This window comes from Drosophila erecta, unplaced genomic scaffold, assembly GCF_003286155.1.
Source record: "Drosophila erecta strain 14021-0224.00,06,07 unplaced genomic scaffold, DereRS2 tig00000092-arrow-pilon, whole genome shotgun sequence".
NCBI classification, from domain to species: Eukaryota; Metazoa; Arthropoda; class Insecta; order Diptera; family Drosophilidae; genus Drosophila; species Drosophila erecta.
Genome location: NW_020825207.1, coordinates 8,773,469 through 8,785,633, shown reverse-complemented (window position 1 = coordinate 8,785,633; position 12,165 = coordinate 8,773,469). Strand labels below are relative to the sequence as shown.

The window sequence follows — 12,165 nt, the reverse complement described above, 5'->3', positions numbered from 1 at the left end:
TGAAGGGCGCCAATTTCAAAATGCGATTTATATATTCTAAGTCTAATATAATATCTTGTTTTCACCAGATATACTCAACAAAAGCCGCATGGATAAAGTGCACACGAGACATGGGTAGGTTCAACCTCAATAATGACATAAAGTATTATTAATAAGTTTCGACAATTATTCAGCAACATCGAGACCCTTCCCCGATTCGTTCGTAACTTGCGAAACCTGCGCTGTTGCGATGGGGATGCGATATCGCTGGAATGTCATGTTGAGGCCGATCCAGAGCCATTCATCATCTGGGAGAAGGATGGGCATGTTGTGCCCAGCGATCGCGACTACGTAATGTCCTTCGATGGCATAAAGGCCACGCTGAGCATTCCGCGCGTGTATCCAGAGGATGAGGGCGAGTACACGTGCGTGGCCAAGAACTCGGTGGGCCGCAGTCTCTCCTCCGCCTGCATTATTGTGGATGTGCCGGAGGAGAAGGAGAATATGCTGAGCCGCCAGCTAGCGCGACCCAGTGGCCTGCTCTCCGCCCACTCCACGCCCCGTTCCACGCCAAGATCGACCCCCGCCAGAAGTTTCTCTCCCCTGCGCCTGTCCTACCGCACCAGCAGCATCGATCTGTCCGCCGTGGCGGAACGGAGGCGCAGTGATGCCCGGAATGCCATCACGGCGCCCAAGTTTCTCGCCATTCCCTACAATCGCGTCGTCGAGGAGGGCGACAGTGTGCGCTTCCAGTGCGCCATCGCCGGTCATCCCACACCATGGGCGACGTGGGACAAGGACGGCCTGATTGTGACACCCACGCCGCGCATTGCCGTCAAGGAAATCGATGACCTGCGTATCATAGAGATCGATGAGGTGACCTTCGACGATGCCGGCCTGTACCGCGTCACTCTGGAGAACGATTTCGGGCGCATTGAGGCCACCGCTCGCTTGGACGTCATCCGCAGCTCCCGCTACTCCAAGTCGCCCTCGGTGCGCAGCGTGCGTGCCTCCTCCTCCCGTCGAAATGCCCATTTGTACAGGCGCATCATGGGTCCATCCACAGGTGGGTGATGCTCCTTGCCCGATTTTTGCAGTATGCAGTTCTGCCATTATTTCACTTAATATCTTTTAATCCGCAGCAATTGGCGGACGCATGGCTCTGGCAAGTGGCTATCGGGGCTCCTCTGTGCCCTCGGTGAGATTCTACCACAACGACGTGGAGCTGGAGGCCTCGGAACGGGTTCACATCCTGCTGCAGGACTCCATGGCCCTGCTGATCGTGGACAATGTGACGCGCGAGGATGAGGGCCAGTACACCTGCATCATAAGTGGCGACCACGATCCGCTCGTCAGTTCCACCACAGTCACCTTCCACGACCCCAACACGGCGATCCCCAGGCGCCGTGCTGTCATCACGGAACCACTGCCCGAGATTACCAAATCTCTGGAGGGCGAGGTGATCGATCTGTGCTGCTCCATCGCTTGCGATGAGCCATACAGCTACGTATGGCTGCGAAATGGCGAAATTCTACCGGACAGCGATGAGTTCAAGTGAGTACCTGGTGGCTGAAGGGAGCCGTTTCTTATCAGTAAGACTACTTCAATCTGGTCACGAAAGAGCTTTCACTTAAACATATTTGTAAAGTTGTAATAATTCGCTCAGTGTTTTATAAGCACCCAATTTCCAGCGATAAGCTCGTATTGAGTGACAAAAGCCAATGGGTTCCCTTTGTTTCCACCTTAATGCGAACTATGCAAATACTTATGGCACTTTCATTGTCGCTGCAGTTACATTGATCACGGCAATGGACGCCTCTGCCTGCGAATCAGCGACGCCTTCGACATTGACTCCGGCACCTACAGCTGTCAGGTGTTTACCATCAGCGACATCGACGACTCCACCTCCACCACCGACTCCAATCCGAACTGCAGCTCCATTTCCAGCGGATGCGATTGCAGCAGCAGCGGCGAGCTGTGCGTCCTGGAGCGCGATCTCCGTGGCCAGGATGAGGAGTGCGTCCAGCTGCTGAAGACGCCGCTTCCGGTGGTCTGCGCCACCGGCGAGGAAGCCCTCTTCTACGCCCGTGTTTTCCCCTGCGACGCGGAAGCCGACTGGTATCTCAATGGACAGCTTTTGGCCCAGGCGGATGACTCACTTAACATGACGGTGCGTATGCGTAATTAACGTAATAAACTTTGGAACGGCGTGTTTGGCCCCAAAACCGAATCCGCAACCGAAACCGAAACGAAAGCAAAAACAAAGCTCTTCATTTTCTGCTCTTGCCTTGCCGCAGGCAGCTTCTTCGCACTTTTGGCCGCGAAAACAATAATAATAATTGTGTGCATATACATTGATGTCCACATGTCGACCCGAATGTGTGAGAGCATGCTCATTAGCATAAGCCGCCTATGGGAGGAGCTGCCAAAGATGCGAGCTGCATGCCAACGATGGAAACACTCGCTCATCGGCGCTCGAGCGGTGCACATCGCGGTGCCATCGGTTTTACCACAATTCCATATACATTCCATATACATACCCCTCCAGATGATAGGGAAATCAAAGAGCCCAGCTCCAATCGAATCTGAATCCGAATCAGAATCAGTATCAGAATCAGAATCCCAGGCGATCGGCACAGGGGCGTGACAAGATGTCACAGGTAGGCGGAGGCGAGCCAAATGGATTGCCAGTATCAATGTCGCTGGCGTTCGATTCGGTTTAAGCCCCCATAACTATTCCCATTTCCAATTCCATTTCGAATTCCCCCCATTCGATAAGGAACGCCGTTTGTGCTCCAATGAAAATGAGAGCGGGCGTGAAAGTGTCATTGTCACGATCATTCCGCTTCGATCGCCCGTCGTCCGCTCATGGAATTCCGCTCGTGGCGTAGCTCCCATCCGTTCCCGCTGCTCGCTTAATTGGTGCGTGCCACGGAGCGCGTCGTTCAGTTCTATAGCAACCTCAGTCCGCGTCGCGTCGCGTCGCGTCACCAGCACCTTGCTCCGGACTCGGCTCGCCCGGATTCGGATTCGGATCGCCACTCTCCGTACACTTGTGCATACAGTATATAATTGTTTACCCATGTGAGCGAGGGTACACCGCGAGAAAAGTGACCAGCCCGCGCTCTTGTGTGTTATTGCAATGCAACGTGAACAAGTTAAAAATCATAATTGTACACCCTATATCCAAAATATTGCAATTTCTAACACAACCACTTCGGCTGCTTTAAACTTTAAACTTTCAACTTAATAAGCTGCTTTTCAAAGGCCTTTAATATCATCTCTACACAAACTAAAAGTTTATCAGAAGATTTCAATCAACGATGTGCATGTTCCAATAAAATTGCAATTAATGAAGCTTTCGAGAATGCTCAATAATTTGGCTCACTTAAAGAACAATAATTCCCCAATTGAAGCGTAATTACAGCGGGTAGTGCTAGCATTTCCCTCAGTGTATGTGCGATGTTCAACTAATTTTCCATATGCTTCCTTGCCTCCTTCCAGTTGGAGTCTTATCCAGAGAACGGCATTCGGCTGCTGCGACTGCGCGACGTGACCGCATCGAGGAGCGGCGAGATCTGTCTGCAGGTGAAGCATCCCCAGGCGGAGTCCCGTCGGATTCCCGCCAGCCGCACCTACACCAGCCTCCTGGTGCTGCCCGCCATCCGGGGCAACAGCTCCTGTTCCTCGCTGGCGGCCAGAAGCTGCATTTTGACGCGCCCCGAGGACTGCACCGCCTTGATTGGTGGACAAGTTCGGCTGAGCGCACGCTACGAGCCATTCCCGGGCACCAAAGTCATCTGGTACAAGGCGGTGAGTGTTGGATATTATTACATTGATAGGGCTTGGGTATATAAATAGCCATACATCTCGAACTCTAAGGCGGCATTAGGCTTATGGTCGCTGGTCCGGTTTCGAACGGAGCGTGGTGTTGTGCAATCTTGACCCAATTTGGAAGTGGCAGGCAGACCGGAGGATTACGAATCCATATTTTCAAATTTCATATTCCATATTCCATATTCTTTATCTGCCCTAAGCCCACTCGGCACCCTATCTCCACAGCCCACTGCCTCGCTTAGGGCATTTAGCCTAGGTGTCTCTCTACTGGGACTGTGTCACGATCAGTTTGCGGTGTTGTTCGCTTGGGTTCGCTGGGCCAGTTGGGTTGGTCGGGTTGCTCGGGTGGCTTGGGTTGCTTGGGTGCTTCGCTTGCCTAGACTGGCTACGTAATGGTTGCAAAAACCGCAAATGCTTGGCGAGTCGCACCAGCGAAGGTTGACTACATCGATACACCCGAAACAAATCATCATACATATCTTTATCTTGAAGTGGCAGCCGAATTTATCTTGTTTTCACACTTGGGGCTAAGTAAACATGCTGTTTGGAGCTGTAATTACACTAGTTGTACAGTTCAAGTACTGGGGAACTTTGTTTGACTAGGTTTACACCTTGTGCTCAGTGCAAACCGAGCACTTCTCACACAAATCTCTCTTGGCTCCACAGTGCCATCCCATCGTTGAGGGCTCCAATGTGACGATCCGGACGACGAGCCAGCAGTCGACGCTCTACATCACGGACATCTCGGCGGACGACAGCGGCAAGTATACGGTGGAGGTGATGAACGACTACGGCGTGGAGGCTGCCGCTGCCTCGGTGGCGGTGGAAGGTCCTCCGGAGCCACCCAGTGGCCAGCCCAGTGTCTCGCTGGGTCCAGATCGCGTGGCAGTGGCCTGGTGTGGTCCACCCTACGACGGTGGCTGTATGATCACAGGCTTTATGTAAGTATCATCAGACTCAACTAACTCTGCTATATGTTGGTAATACGAGCGGCATCCCTTCAGCATTGAGATGCAGACCATTGGGCAGGACGGGGATGAGGACAGCTGGCTGCAGGTGACCCGAGTGGTGGACAGCTTGGCGTACACGGTCAAGAATCTGCAGCCACAGATGCAGTACCGATTCAGAGTGCGCGCCGAGAATATCCATGGACGCAGTGCACCCGGCCAGGCCAGCGAACTGGTACAGATAACCAATACGCCACAGAGGACCACAACAGATGCCAGCGATCATTTTGGACGGGCGACAGTGAGCGTGCAGTCTGGTGGAGACTTCAAATCTCGCTTCGAGATCATCGAGGAGCTGGGCAAGGGGCGATTTGGCATCGTTTACAAGGTGCAGGAGCGCGGTCAGCCGGAGCAGCTGCTGGCCGCCAAGGTGATCAAGTGCATCAAGTCCCAGGATCGGCAGAAGGTGCTCGAGGAGATCTCCATCATGCGCTCGCTGCAGCATCCCAAGCTCCTGCAGCTGGCCGCCTCCTTCGAAAGTCCAAGGGAGATTGTCATGGTGATGGAGTAGTAAGTATTACTATGCATATCTACAGAGGATCACCACTGAGATTTCTGATTCCCTAGCATCACTGGCGGAGAATTATTCGAACGCGTGGTGGCTGATGACTTTACCTTGACCGAGATGGACTGCATCCTGTTCCTGCGCCAGGTTTGCGATGGAGTGGCCTACATGCACGGCCAAAGTGTGGTGCATCTCGATCTGAAGCCGGAGAACATAATGTGCCATACCCGCACCAGCCACCAGATCAAGATCATTGACTTTGGATTGGCCCAACGACTGGATACGAAAGCGCCCGTCCGAGTTCTCTTTGGAACCCCAGAGTTCATACCACCAGAGATCATTAGCTACGAGCCCATAGGTTTTAAGTCCGACATGTGGAGTGTGGGCGTCATTTGCTACGTGCTGTGAGTGGAGCATACCGAATATTCTCTCCCGGATTATCTATAATTCATTTTTGTAGGCTCTCGGGTCTCTCGCCCTTCATGGGCGATACCGATGTGGAAACCTTCTCGAATATAACCAGGGCGGATTACGACTACGATGACGAGGCCTTTGACTGCGTGTAGGTTGCACTATCTTTAACTAACATTCTTAAATCCTAAGAACATTTCTCGTAGTTCTCAAGAGGCCAAGGACTTCATCTCGCAGTTACTGGTTCACCGCAAGGAGGACCGCCTGACCGCCCAGCAGTGCCTGGAGTCCAAGTGGCTGAGCCAGCGCCCGGACGACAATCTCAGCAACAACAAGATCTGCACGGACAAGCTGAAGAAGTTCATCATTCGGCGCAAGTGGCAGGTTAGTAAATGCCTCAAGCTCGCTGCTTCCAAAGATCCTAACCAATGATCCCCACTGCTGCTACCTTTCTAACCCTGCCCGCTGCTGCTATCCGCTGCTACTGCTGCTACTGCTGCTGCTAATCCAGAAAACCGGAAATGCCATCCGTGCTCTTGGTCGCATGGCCAACCTGTCGGTGTCGCGACGGAACTCTGCCATTGCCATGGGCGTGCTGAGTAGTCCAAGGCCTTCCATTTCCGGTCTGGGCATGCTGACCGCCAGTGCCATCGGTGGTGGGACTAGCACCCAAATGACATCCCTCCACGAGGAGGAGGACGACTTCAGCGGTGAGATGCCGCCAGTGGAGAAGCGCACCGTTCTCAAGCTGCGGGACAAGTCACAGTGCAGTGAACGCAGCGATTCCGGCTACAGCGAGTGCTCCAATTGCAGTGGCGCCCAGGAGACGCTGCTCCTCTCGCTGGCCAAGTCCAAGCTGGAGGCGATAGCGAAGGCGAGTACCTTGCCCACCGTTGTGCACGACGACACGGAGCATACCGTCGCCCTGGAGCTGCCCACCAAGGGCGAGGCCATCATGCGCTCCGACTTCACCAACACCATCAAGATGCGCAAGAAGTCACTGGAGGACAGCGCTGCGCGGGAGAAGCCAAAGTCCAAGCCCCAGGTCAAGCCCCTCTTGTGTGAGTCCAAGCTGAAGGTGTCCCAGCTGAAGGACAGGTTCCAGGTCTCCCCTGCTCCTGCTTCTGCATCCGCAACCGCATCCGCATCCGCTGCTAACAAACCTCCGCTTGCCTTTGAGTCCTACAAAATAGCCAAGGTGGCGAGTGTGGGACGCATCAGTAGAAGTAACTTTTGCTCCTGACCCGAAACGGATCTTAAAGTGTTGCGAGGGTTCTAGGAACTACAATTTTAAACATAAAATAACCCGAAAATGATTTCACTAAACAGAAAACACTTGATAACGCCCTTTCCTAACTAAGACAAACTGATTAAGATCAAACGATCTCTATGCATTTAACTTTGCTGAAGTTCATTTACTAGCAAACTGGCATATTTAATCTAACGATATATTTACATGTAACTAGAGAAGATAACCCAAGTCCTGCAAATATACCTAACTCTTCATACAAATCACTTTAAGATCCGTTTAGGGCTTGCTCTGGAAACCAAACGAAGCACTAACCGCCTGATTGTTTTCCGATTTGCAGCAGAGGAGTCGGCGAGGACCGGCAGAGGCGCCGGCTCCAGCTTACCCAGTGGATCCTCCAAAGGCAAGCCGCCCCAGGTGCGGTCCATGCCCAGCTCTCCGCTGCCCCAGCGATCCGCCACGCCGACGCGGCTGATGAGCCAACGCGTCCGTGAGGCGGCCGAGCGTCTTGCCCAACAGCACACGGTGTCCAGTGCTCAGCGGCAGTTTGGCAATGGGAAAGGCACGGGCACTGGCACTGGCACTGGAAATGGTAATGGTAATGGCAATGGTAATGGAAATGGGAACACGGCGGAGACGAATCGCGAATCACGCGCGCGACGTCTCATCAGCCGATTCAACAACGAAACGCAGCATATCACGTCCTAGATTAAGTCGGTTAAACGCCGACAAGCATAACTTTATTACAGATAAAGCAGATATAGCATTGTTTAAGTAAAAAAGATGTACCCCAGAGAAACTCTACGAAACACTCGAATATGAAGCGACTGCGAAACGCGCGGCGACTGCGGATCCGAGCGCACCCACCCAGCATCCTGGATCCACACCCACACCCACACCCACTCACAGTAGGATATGTGCACGGACTCCCTCCGGTCAGAGGGAACTGTACTTAGGCTAGAGGAAGCTACGTGTTTAAATTATTGTATCGATTTATATACATATTTACCATACTAATTAAAGTTAATGTAACGAAACGCAGGATCAGTAATCGCAGGATTAGAACAAGGGCAATCAATGTTTGGTTAGCGCATGGTCGCGCGGCTTGAGGCGCACCCACAATCCGCCGGAGGCTCTCAGTGTGATCCGGAAGGTGGCCGCAATGGTGGTCTTTCCGGATACGGGCAGCAGCTGGTAGCTTCGCAGCAGGCGCGACACTATGGTCTTGATCTCCATGATGGCGAATCGATTGCCAATGCAGTATCTGGGACCAGCGCTGAAGGGAATAAAGGCGTAGGGATGGCGGGTCTCCGAGTTCTCTGGCGAAAACCTCTCCGGCTGGAACTTCTCCGGATCGGGATAGATGTGGGCAAGGCGATGGGTGGCATATGGGCAGATGAAAACGTTGCTGCCGGCGGGCAATGTGTGCTTCGCCAGGCGAACCTCCTCGCCCAGTTTGCGGGCGATCAGTGGGACACTGGGATACAGACGCAGTGCCTCCTTGATGCACATTTCCATGTAACGCATCTCGTGCAGATCCGTCATCGTGGGCGCTCTGTTACTGTCCTCGAATATGGCCGCCAGCTCCTGGACACAGCGATCCTGGCACTCGGGATTCTGGGTCAGCAGGAAGAGAGTGAAGGCCACGGCGGCACCCACCGAGTCCTGGCCAGCCAGCATGAAGGTGCAGGCCTCGTTGACGATATCCTCCTCCGTGAAGTCCGGATTGCTCTCGGAGATCTCGATCATATGGTCCAGCAGGCACTTACGCTCGCTATTCCCATTATTGTTGTTCTGGATTTGGCGACGCCGCTGGATCATTTTGCGGGTAAAGTCGTTGAGGCGCTTCTTCTGGTTCAGCTCATCGTTGGCCATCTTGGTCCAGTGGTAGATACCATCCAGCAGCAGCCAGGGATGGGTGAACCGCGCGGGCATCATGATCTTGCCCTGGCGGAACGGCGAGTCCTCCATCATGACCACATCCTGGCCCCTTTTCTTGATCGGCACTCCCAAAACGGCCTCTGCAAGTCGTTCAGGGATTAAGTGTGGAAATATGGCTTGCTAATCCCCTAGAGACTCACCATTTAGTATGTCCAGTACGCAGTTGTTCACGTACTTGGCAATATTTATCTCTGTGCCCACGGCCTCGGCATCCAGGTTCTCGTACAGCGACTGCGAGGCATCCACAAAGGTGTCAATGAACTTCTCCAGCAGATTGTGATGAAAGGCTGGCTGGATGAGCCGCCGATGGTTACTCCACTTGGCGCCACTGCTGGTTATCAGGCCGTCACCCAGGAAATTGTGCATCAGCCGGTAGAAGAACACCTTGTTGGTGTGCTTCTTGGACGAGAGTATCACCTGCAGATCCTCCGGCTCCAGGACAGCAAAAAAGGGAAAGAGCAGCACCCAGATCCGCACTAGAGATCCATATAGGTCGAAGGCCTTGCCGGCACAGCGACGCATCACTGTAAAATGGGATCAAAAGGTTTCCTTCACATAAACGCGACCATCTCTAATTGGATCTTACAGTCCTTATCCGTGACCAGCATGCAGTTTCCCAGAAATGGCAGCGATGGCGGACCCGTGAGCTTCAGCGAGAGGAGCACCGACCGCAGGTACGTGTTCAGGGTGGCGTAGAATGTGTAGATGCTCAGGCTGATCACCAGGAGGATCAGGATGGAGCACAGCTCCAACTTGGTGGTCCGCTCCAGCTGTTGGGGGGAGGGTAGGAGCACAGAGATTCATTAGGTCAAGTCGCGTGGCTAATTGCCGCACAGGTCAATATTTGGACGGCTATCGAGAACCCGGGCTCTTGAACGCACTTCATCGGCTACGCACTGGAGTCTAATTAACTGGGGATCTCGGAGCACTTAGGCATTCGAACTTGGATGCGAGCACTTGCCCTTGCCGCGTGTCGCAAGTTTTCGGCAAACACACGTTATCGTAATCGCAACGAAAGTATAAGTTATGTATCTAACTGTCGTGTGAATTGCTTGGGCCAACACGGCGTATGGGCGATGCTATGCGATCTCAGATACAAGTACGTGTGTGTATCCATAAGATCGATTAAAGCACCACACCACACCACACCACACCACACCGTGCATGTGTACGTGTTGGTTTGCTTTGGTTTTGGCCCATTCGAGTCGGCGTTTCGTGGTGCAACAGGTTACGATGAGCACAAAACATGACAAATGATGATCACCGGCCAAAAATCCAGGGACAGGCTTTTGTTGCCCAGTTCCCACACTCCTCCCAATCCCCAAAAGCCCCAAAAACCCCATTGTTTGGTTCTGGGCGAGAGTAAGAGCCCCAACCATTAGCCAAATGCGACAGCAGGTTTCATGGCCAAGTGAAACCACCAGTTGACTGACTCAGATCTCAATGAATAATTTATTACGGGCAAGGAATCGGCAAACCATCATACCGACGGTCATATCGGTAATCCAAAAATCAATTTACCAAGAGTGTTCTAAGGAGTATGCCAATCAGCTTTGAGAGCAGTGGGAACTTGTGGCAATGATCTTACCATCAGTTTCTAGTAAAATAAGTTCAAAAGTAAAATAATAGACAATGGGCGCGCCTAATCCTCCTGAGGCACCTCATCCTCGTAGCCCTCGGGCAGAGCATTCACCTCGGCGTTGTGGAACAGGCTGCGGTTGCCATCGCCCCAGGGGAAGCGCTTGGTCCGGCGCCTCAGGTACTCATACTTGGCGAACGGCTCCCGCTCCACGTGCTTGTGCCCGGAGAAGGCGTTCGCGGCGCACAGGACGATGGCCGGCAGGGCCAGCAGGAAGGTCACCCGCTTCCACAGACCAGCGGTATTGGCGGGCATGTTGCCCATGCGCCGGATATCAAAGCTCGGCATGTATCCGCACAATCGCTCAATTTGCTGTGATGCCTGGCTTGGTTTAGGGATCAACTGGAACACTGTAGCTGCTCGAATTTGATCCGTAACACCGACGCCTGCTGCCCGAAACTATTGGCGTAATTAGGAACTCTCAAGGGGAGCCGAGCACAAGGTCCAACAACCCCAGTATCTTTTGTTTAATCAGCCCCATGCTCGTTTTTGGCCAGAAGCCGTTGAAGCGTCCAGAAGGCTACTTCTATTTTTCCTCTTTACTTCTTATTACTTTTTTTGTATTTCTTTTTTTGGGCACGGCTCATCCATCCAGGCTGCGAGATGTGCAGAACCCGCCTGTTTGCTCGCCATTTGGCACTTGGCCACTAATAAATACACATACACCATGATTATTTCCCACTAATTCCATAAATTATCATAATGGTCTTCCGAAACGAGAGGCTGCTCATTGAGGTGATCCGACCGCCCAAATCTAACGCTTCAAATTCCGTTTAAAAGTGATTCAAGTGCTGGCGAAGTTACCAAAATTGGTGAGTTAATCTAGTTGAAAACTTCAGCTAAAAACTGGGCATCTCCTACAAGTTGAAGAGCTCACTTCGGATCGAAAATTCATAGAACGATATATGATAAATAAATAAGAAGTTTCAAATCTAATATATTTCACTATTGGTAATGAAAGTAATGTTTGTATTTTTAAACTTTTCTAAAGTAAAGTGTATATTTTAAAACTTTTCTAAAGTAAAGTTTATATTTTTAAACTTTTCTAAAGTAAAGTGTATATTTCCGAATTTGATCCTTAAAAACATGCACGCATCCTTATAACTAAAAATCCATGAGGAATTGCTACACTTTCAGATAATAAAATCGAAAACGCAAGAACCACCATCTACCATCTCACTTAACTATTATACCCTTCATTTATAAACTTTAATTGCATAAATCCTTTTTATTATTGCCAAATTGCGGTCTAATATTTGTATCACTCACCACTTTTTCCACAAACATTTTAGTCACTTATTTGTATTCCGTTGATATAGTCAATATATTTTGTATAGATCCTCAGTCGTTCACACAAGAGTCCTTGCCACAATCACTGGCCTAATCCACACATAGACCAGTTGGGTCCACTTCGTCTGGGGTATATCCGTTTTGAGGTCTTCTTACCCAGAGTCACATCCGGCGACTGATGAGCTACGAGTGCGGGACCTCCGCCGGTTGGCGTCTATTTATAACCGATTTGGCCCGATCGAGCTCGGCTTGAACACGCCGAAAAAGATGTACGTGCTACGTCGCTAGACTGCCCCGGATACCCGAA

At 51.7% G+C, this 12,165-nt stretch overlaps 3 protein-coding genes across 6 annotated transcripts in view; 1 reads left to right on the top strand and 2 right to left on the bottom strand.

Moving 5' to 3' along the window:
• Positions 1-8,025, top strand: part of LOC6548717 (myosin light chain kinase, smooth muscle) — a 32,220-nt gene extending 24,195 nt beyond the window's left edge. The window contains exons 10-21 of one of the 4 annotated variants that reach the window (XM_001975411.3): positions 69-114; positions 174-1,045; positions 1,122-1,533; positions 1,771-2,149; positions 3,484-3,792; positions 4,483-4,757; positions 4,821-5,333; positions 5,391-5,732; positions 5,789-5,890; positions 5,946-6,123; positions 6,251-6,965; positions 7,329-8,025. In XM_001975411.3, the coding sequence (XP_001975447.3) occupies positions 69-114; positions 174-1,045; positions 1,122-1,533; positions 1,771-2,149; positions 3,484-3,792; positions 4,483-4,757; positions 4,821-5,333; positions 5,391-5,732; positions 5,789-5,890; positions 5,946-6,123; positions 6,251-6,965; positions 7,329-7,696 (4,511 nt within the window). In that variant the 3' untranslated portion in view covers positions 7,697-8,025. Of the gene's footprint in view, positions 1-68; positions 115-173; positions 1,046-1,121; positions 1,534-1,770; positions 2,150-2,537; positions 2,640-3,075; positions 3,410-3,483; positions 3,793-4,482; positions 4,758-4,820; positions 5,334-5,390; positions 5,733-5,788; positions 5,891-5,945; positions 6,124-6,250; positions 6,966-7,328 lie in introns of those variants that run through there. The other 3 variants (XM_015156824.2, XM_026980403.1, XM_026980402.1) reach the window with 3 other exon arrangements.
• On the bottom strand, positions 7,694-12,055 carry LOC6548719 (probable cytochrome P450 4aa1). Its single transcript, XM_001975413.3, has 4 exons — positions 11,838-12,055; positions 9,516-9,699; positions 9,070-9,453; positions 7,694-9,009 (listed from the first exon to the last, which is right to left on the bottom strand). The coding sequence occupies exons 1-4, from the start codon at positions 11,853-11,855 to the stop codon at positions 8,063-8,065; spliced, it is 1,533 nt and encodes a 510-aa protein (XP_001975449.2). The 5' UTR covers positions 11,856-12,055; the 3' UTR covers positions 7,694-8,062.
• Positions 10,443-10,952, bottom strand: LOC6548864 (cytochrome c oxidase subunit 6A1, mitochondrial). The gene is made up of 2 exons (XM_001975414.3): positions 10,518-10,952; positions 10,443-10,460 (listed from the first exon to the last, which is right to left on the bottom strand). The coding sequence occupies exon 1, from the start codon at positions 10,854-10,856 to the stop codon at positions 10,572-10,574; it is 285 nt and encodes a 94-aa protein (XP_001975450.1). The 5' UTR covers positions 10,857-10,952; the 3' UTR covers positions 10,443-10,460; positions 10,518-10,571.
• Positions 12,056-12,165: the final 110 nt, after the last annotated feature.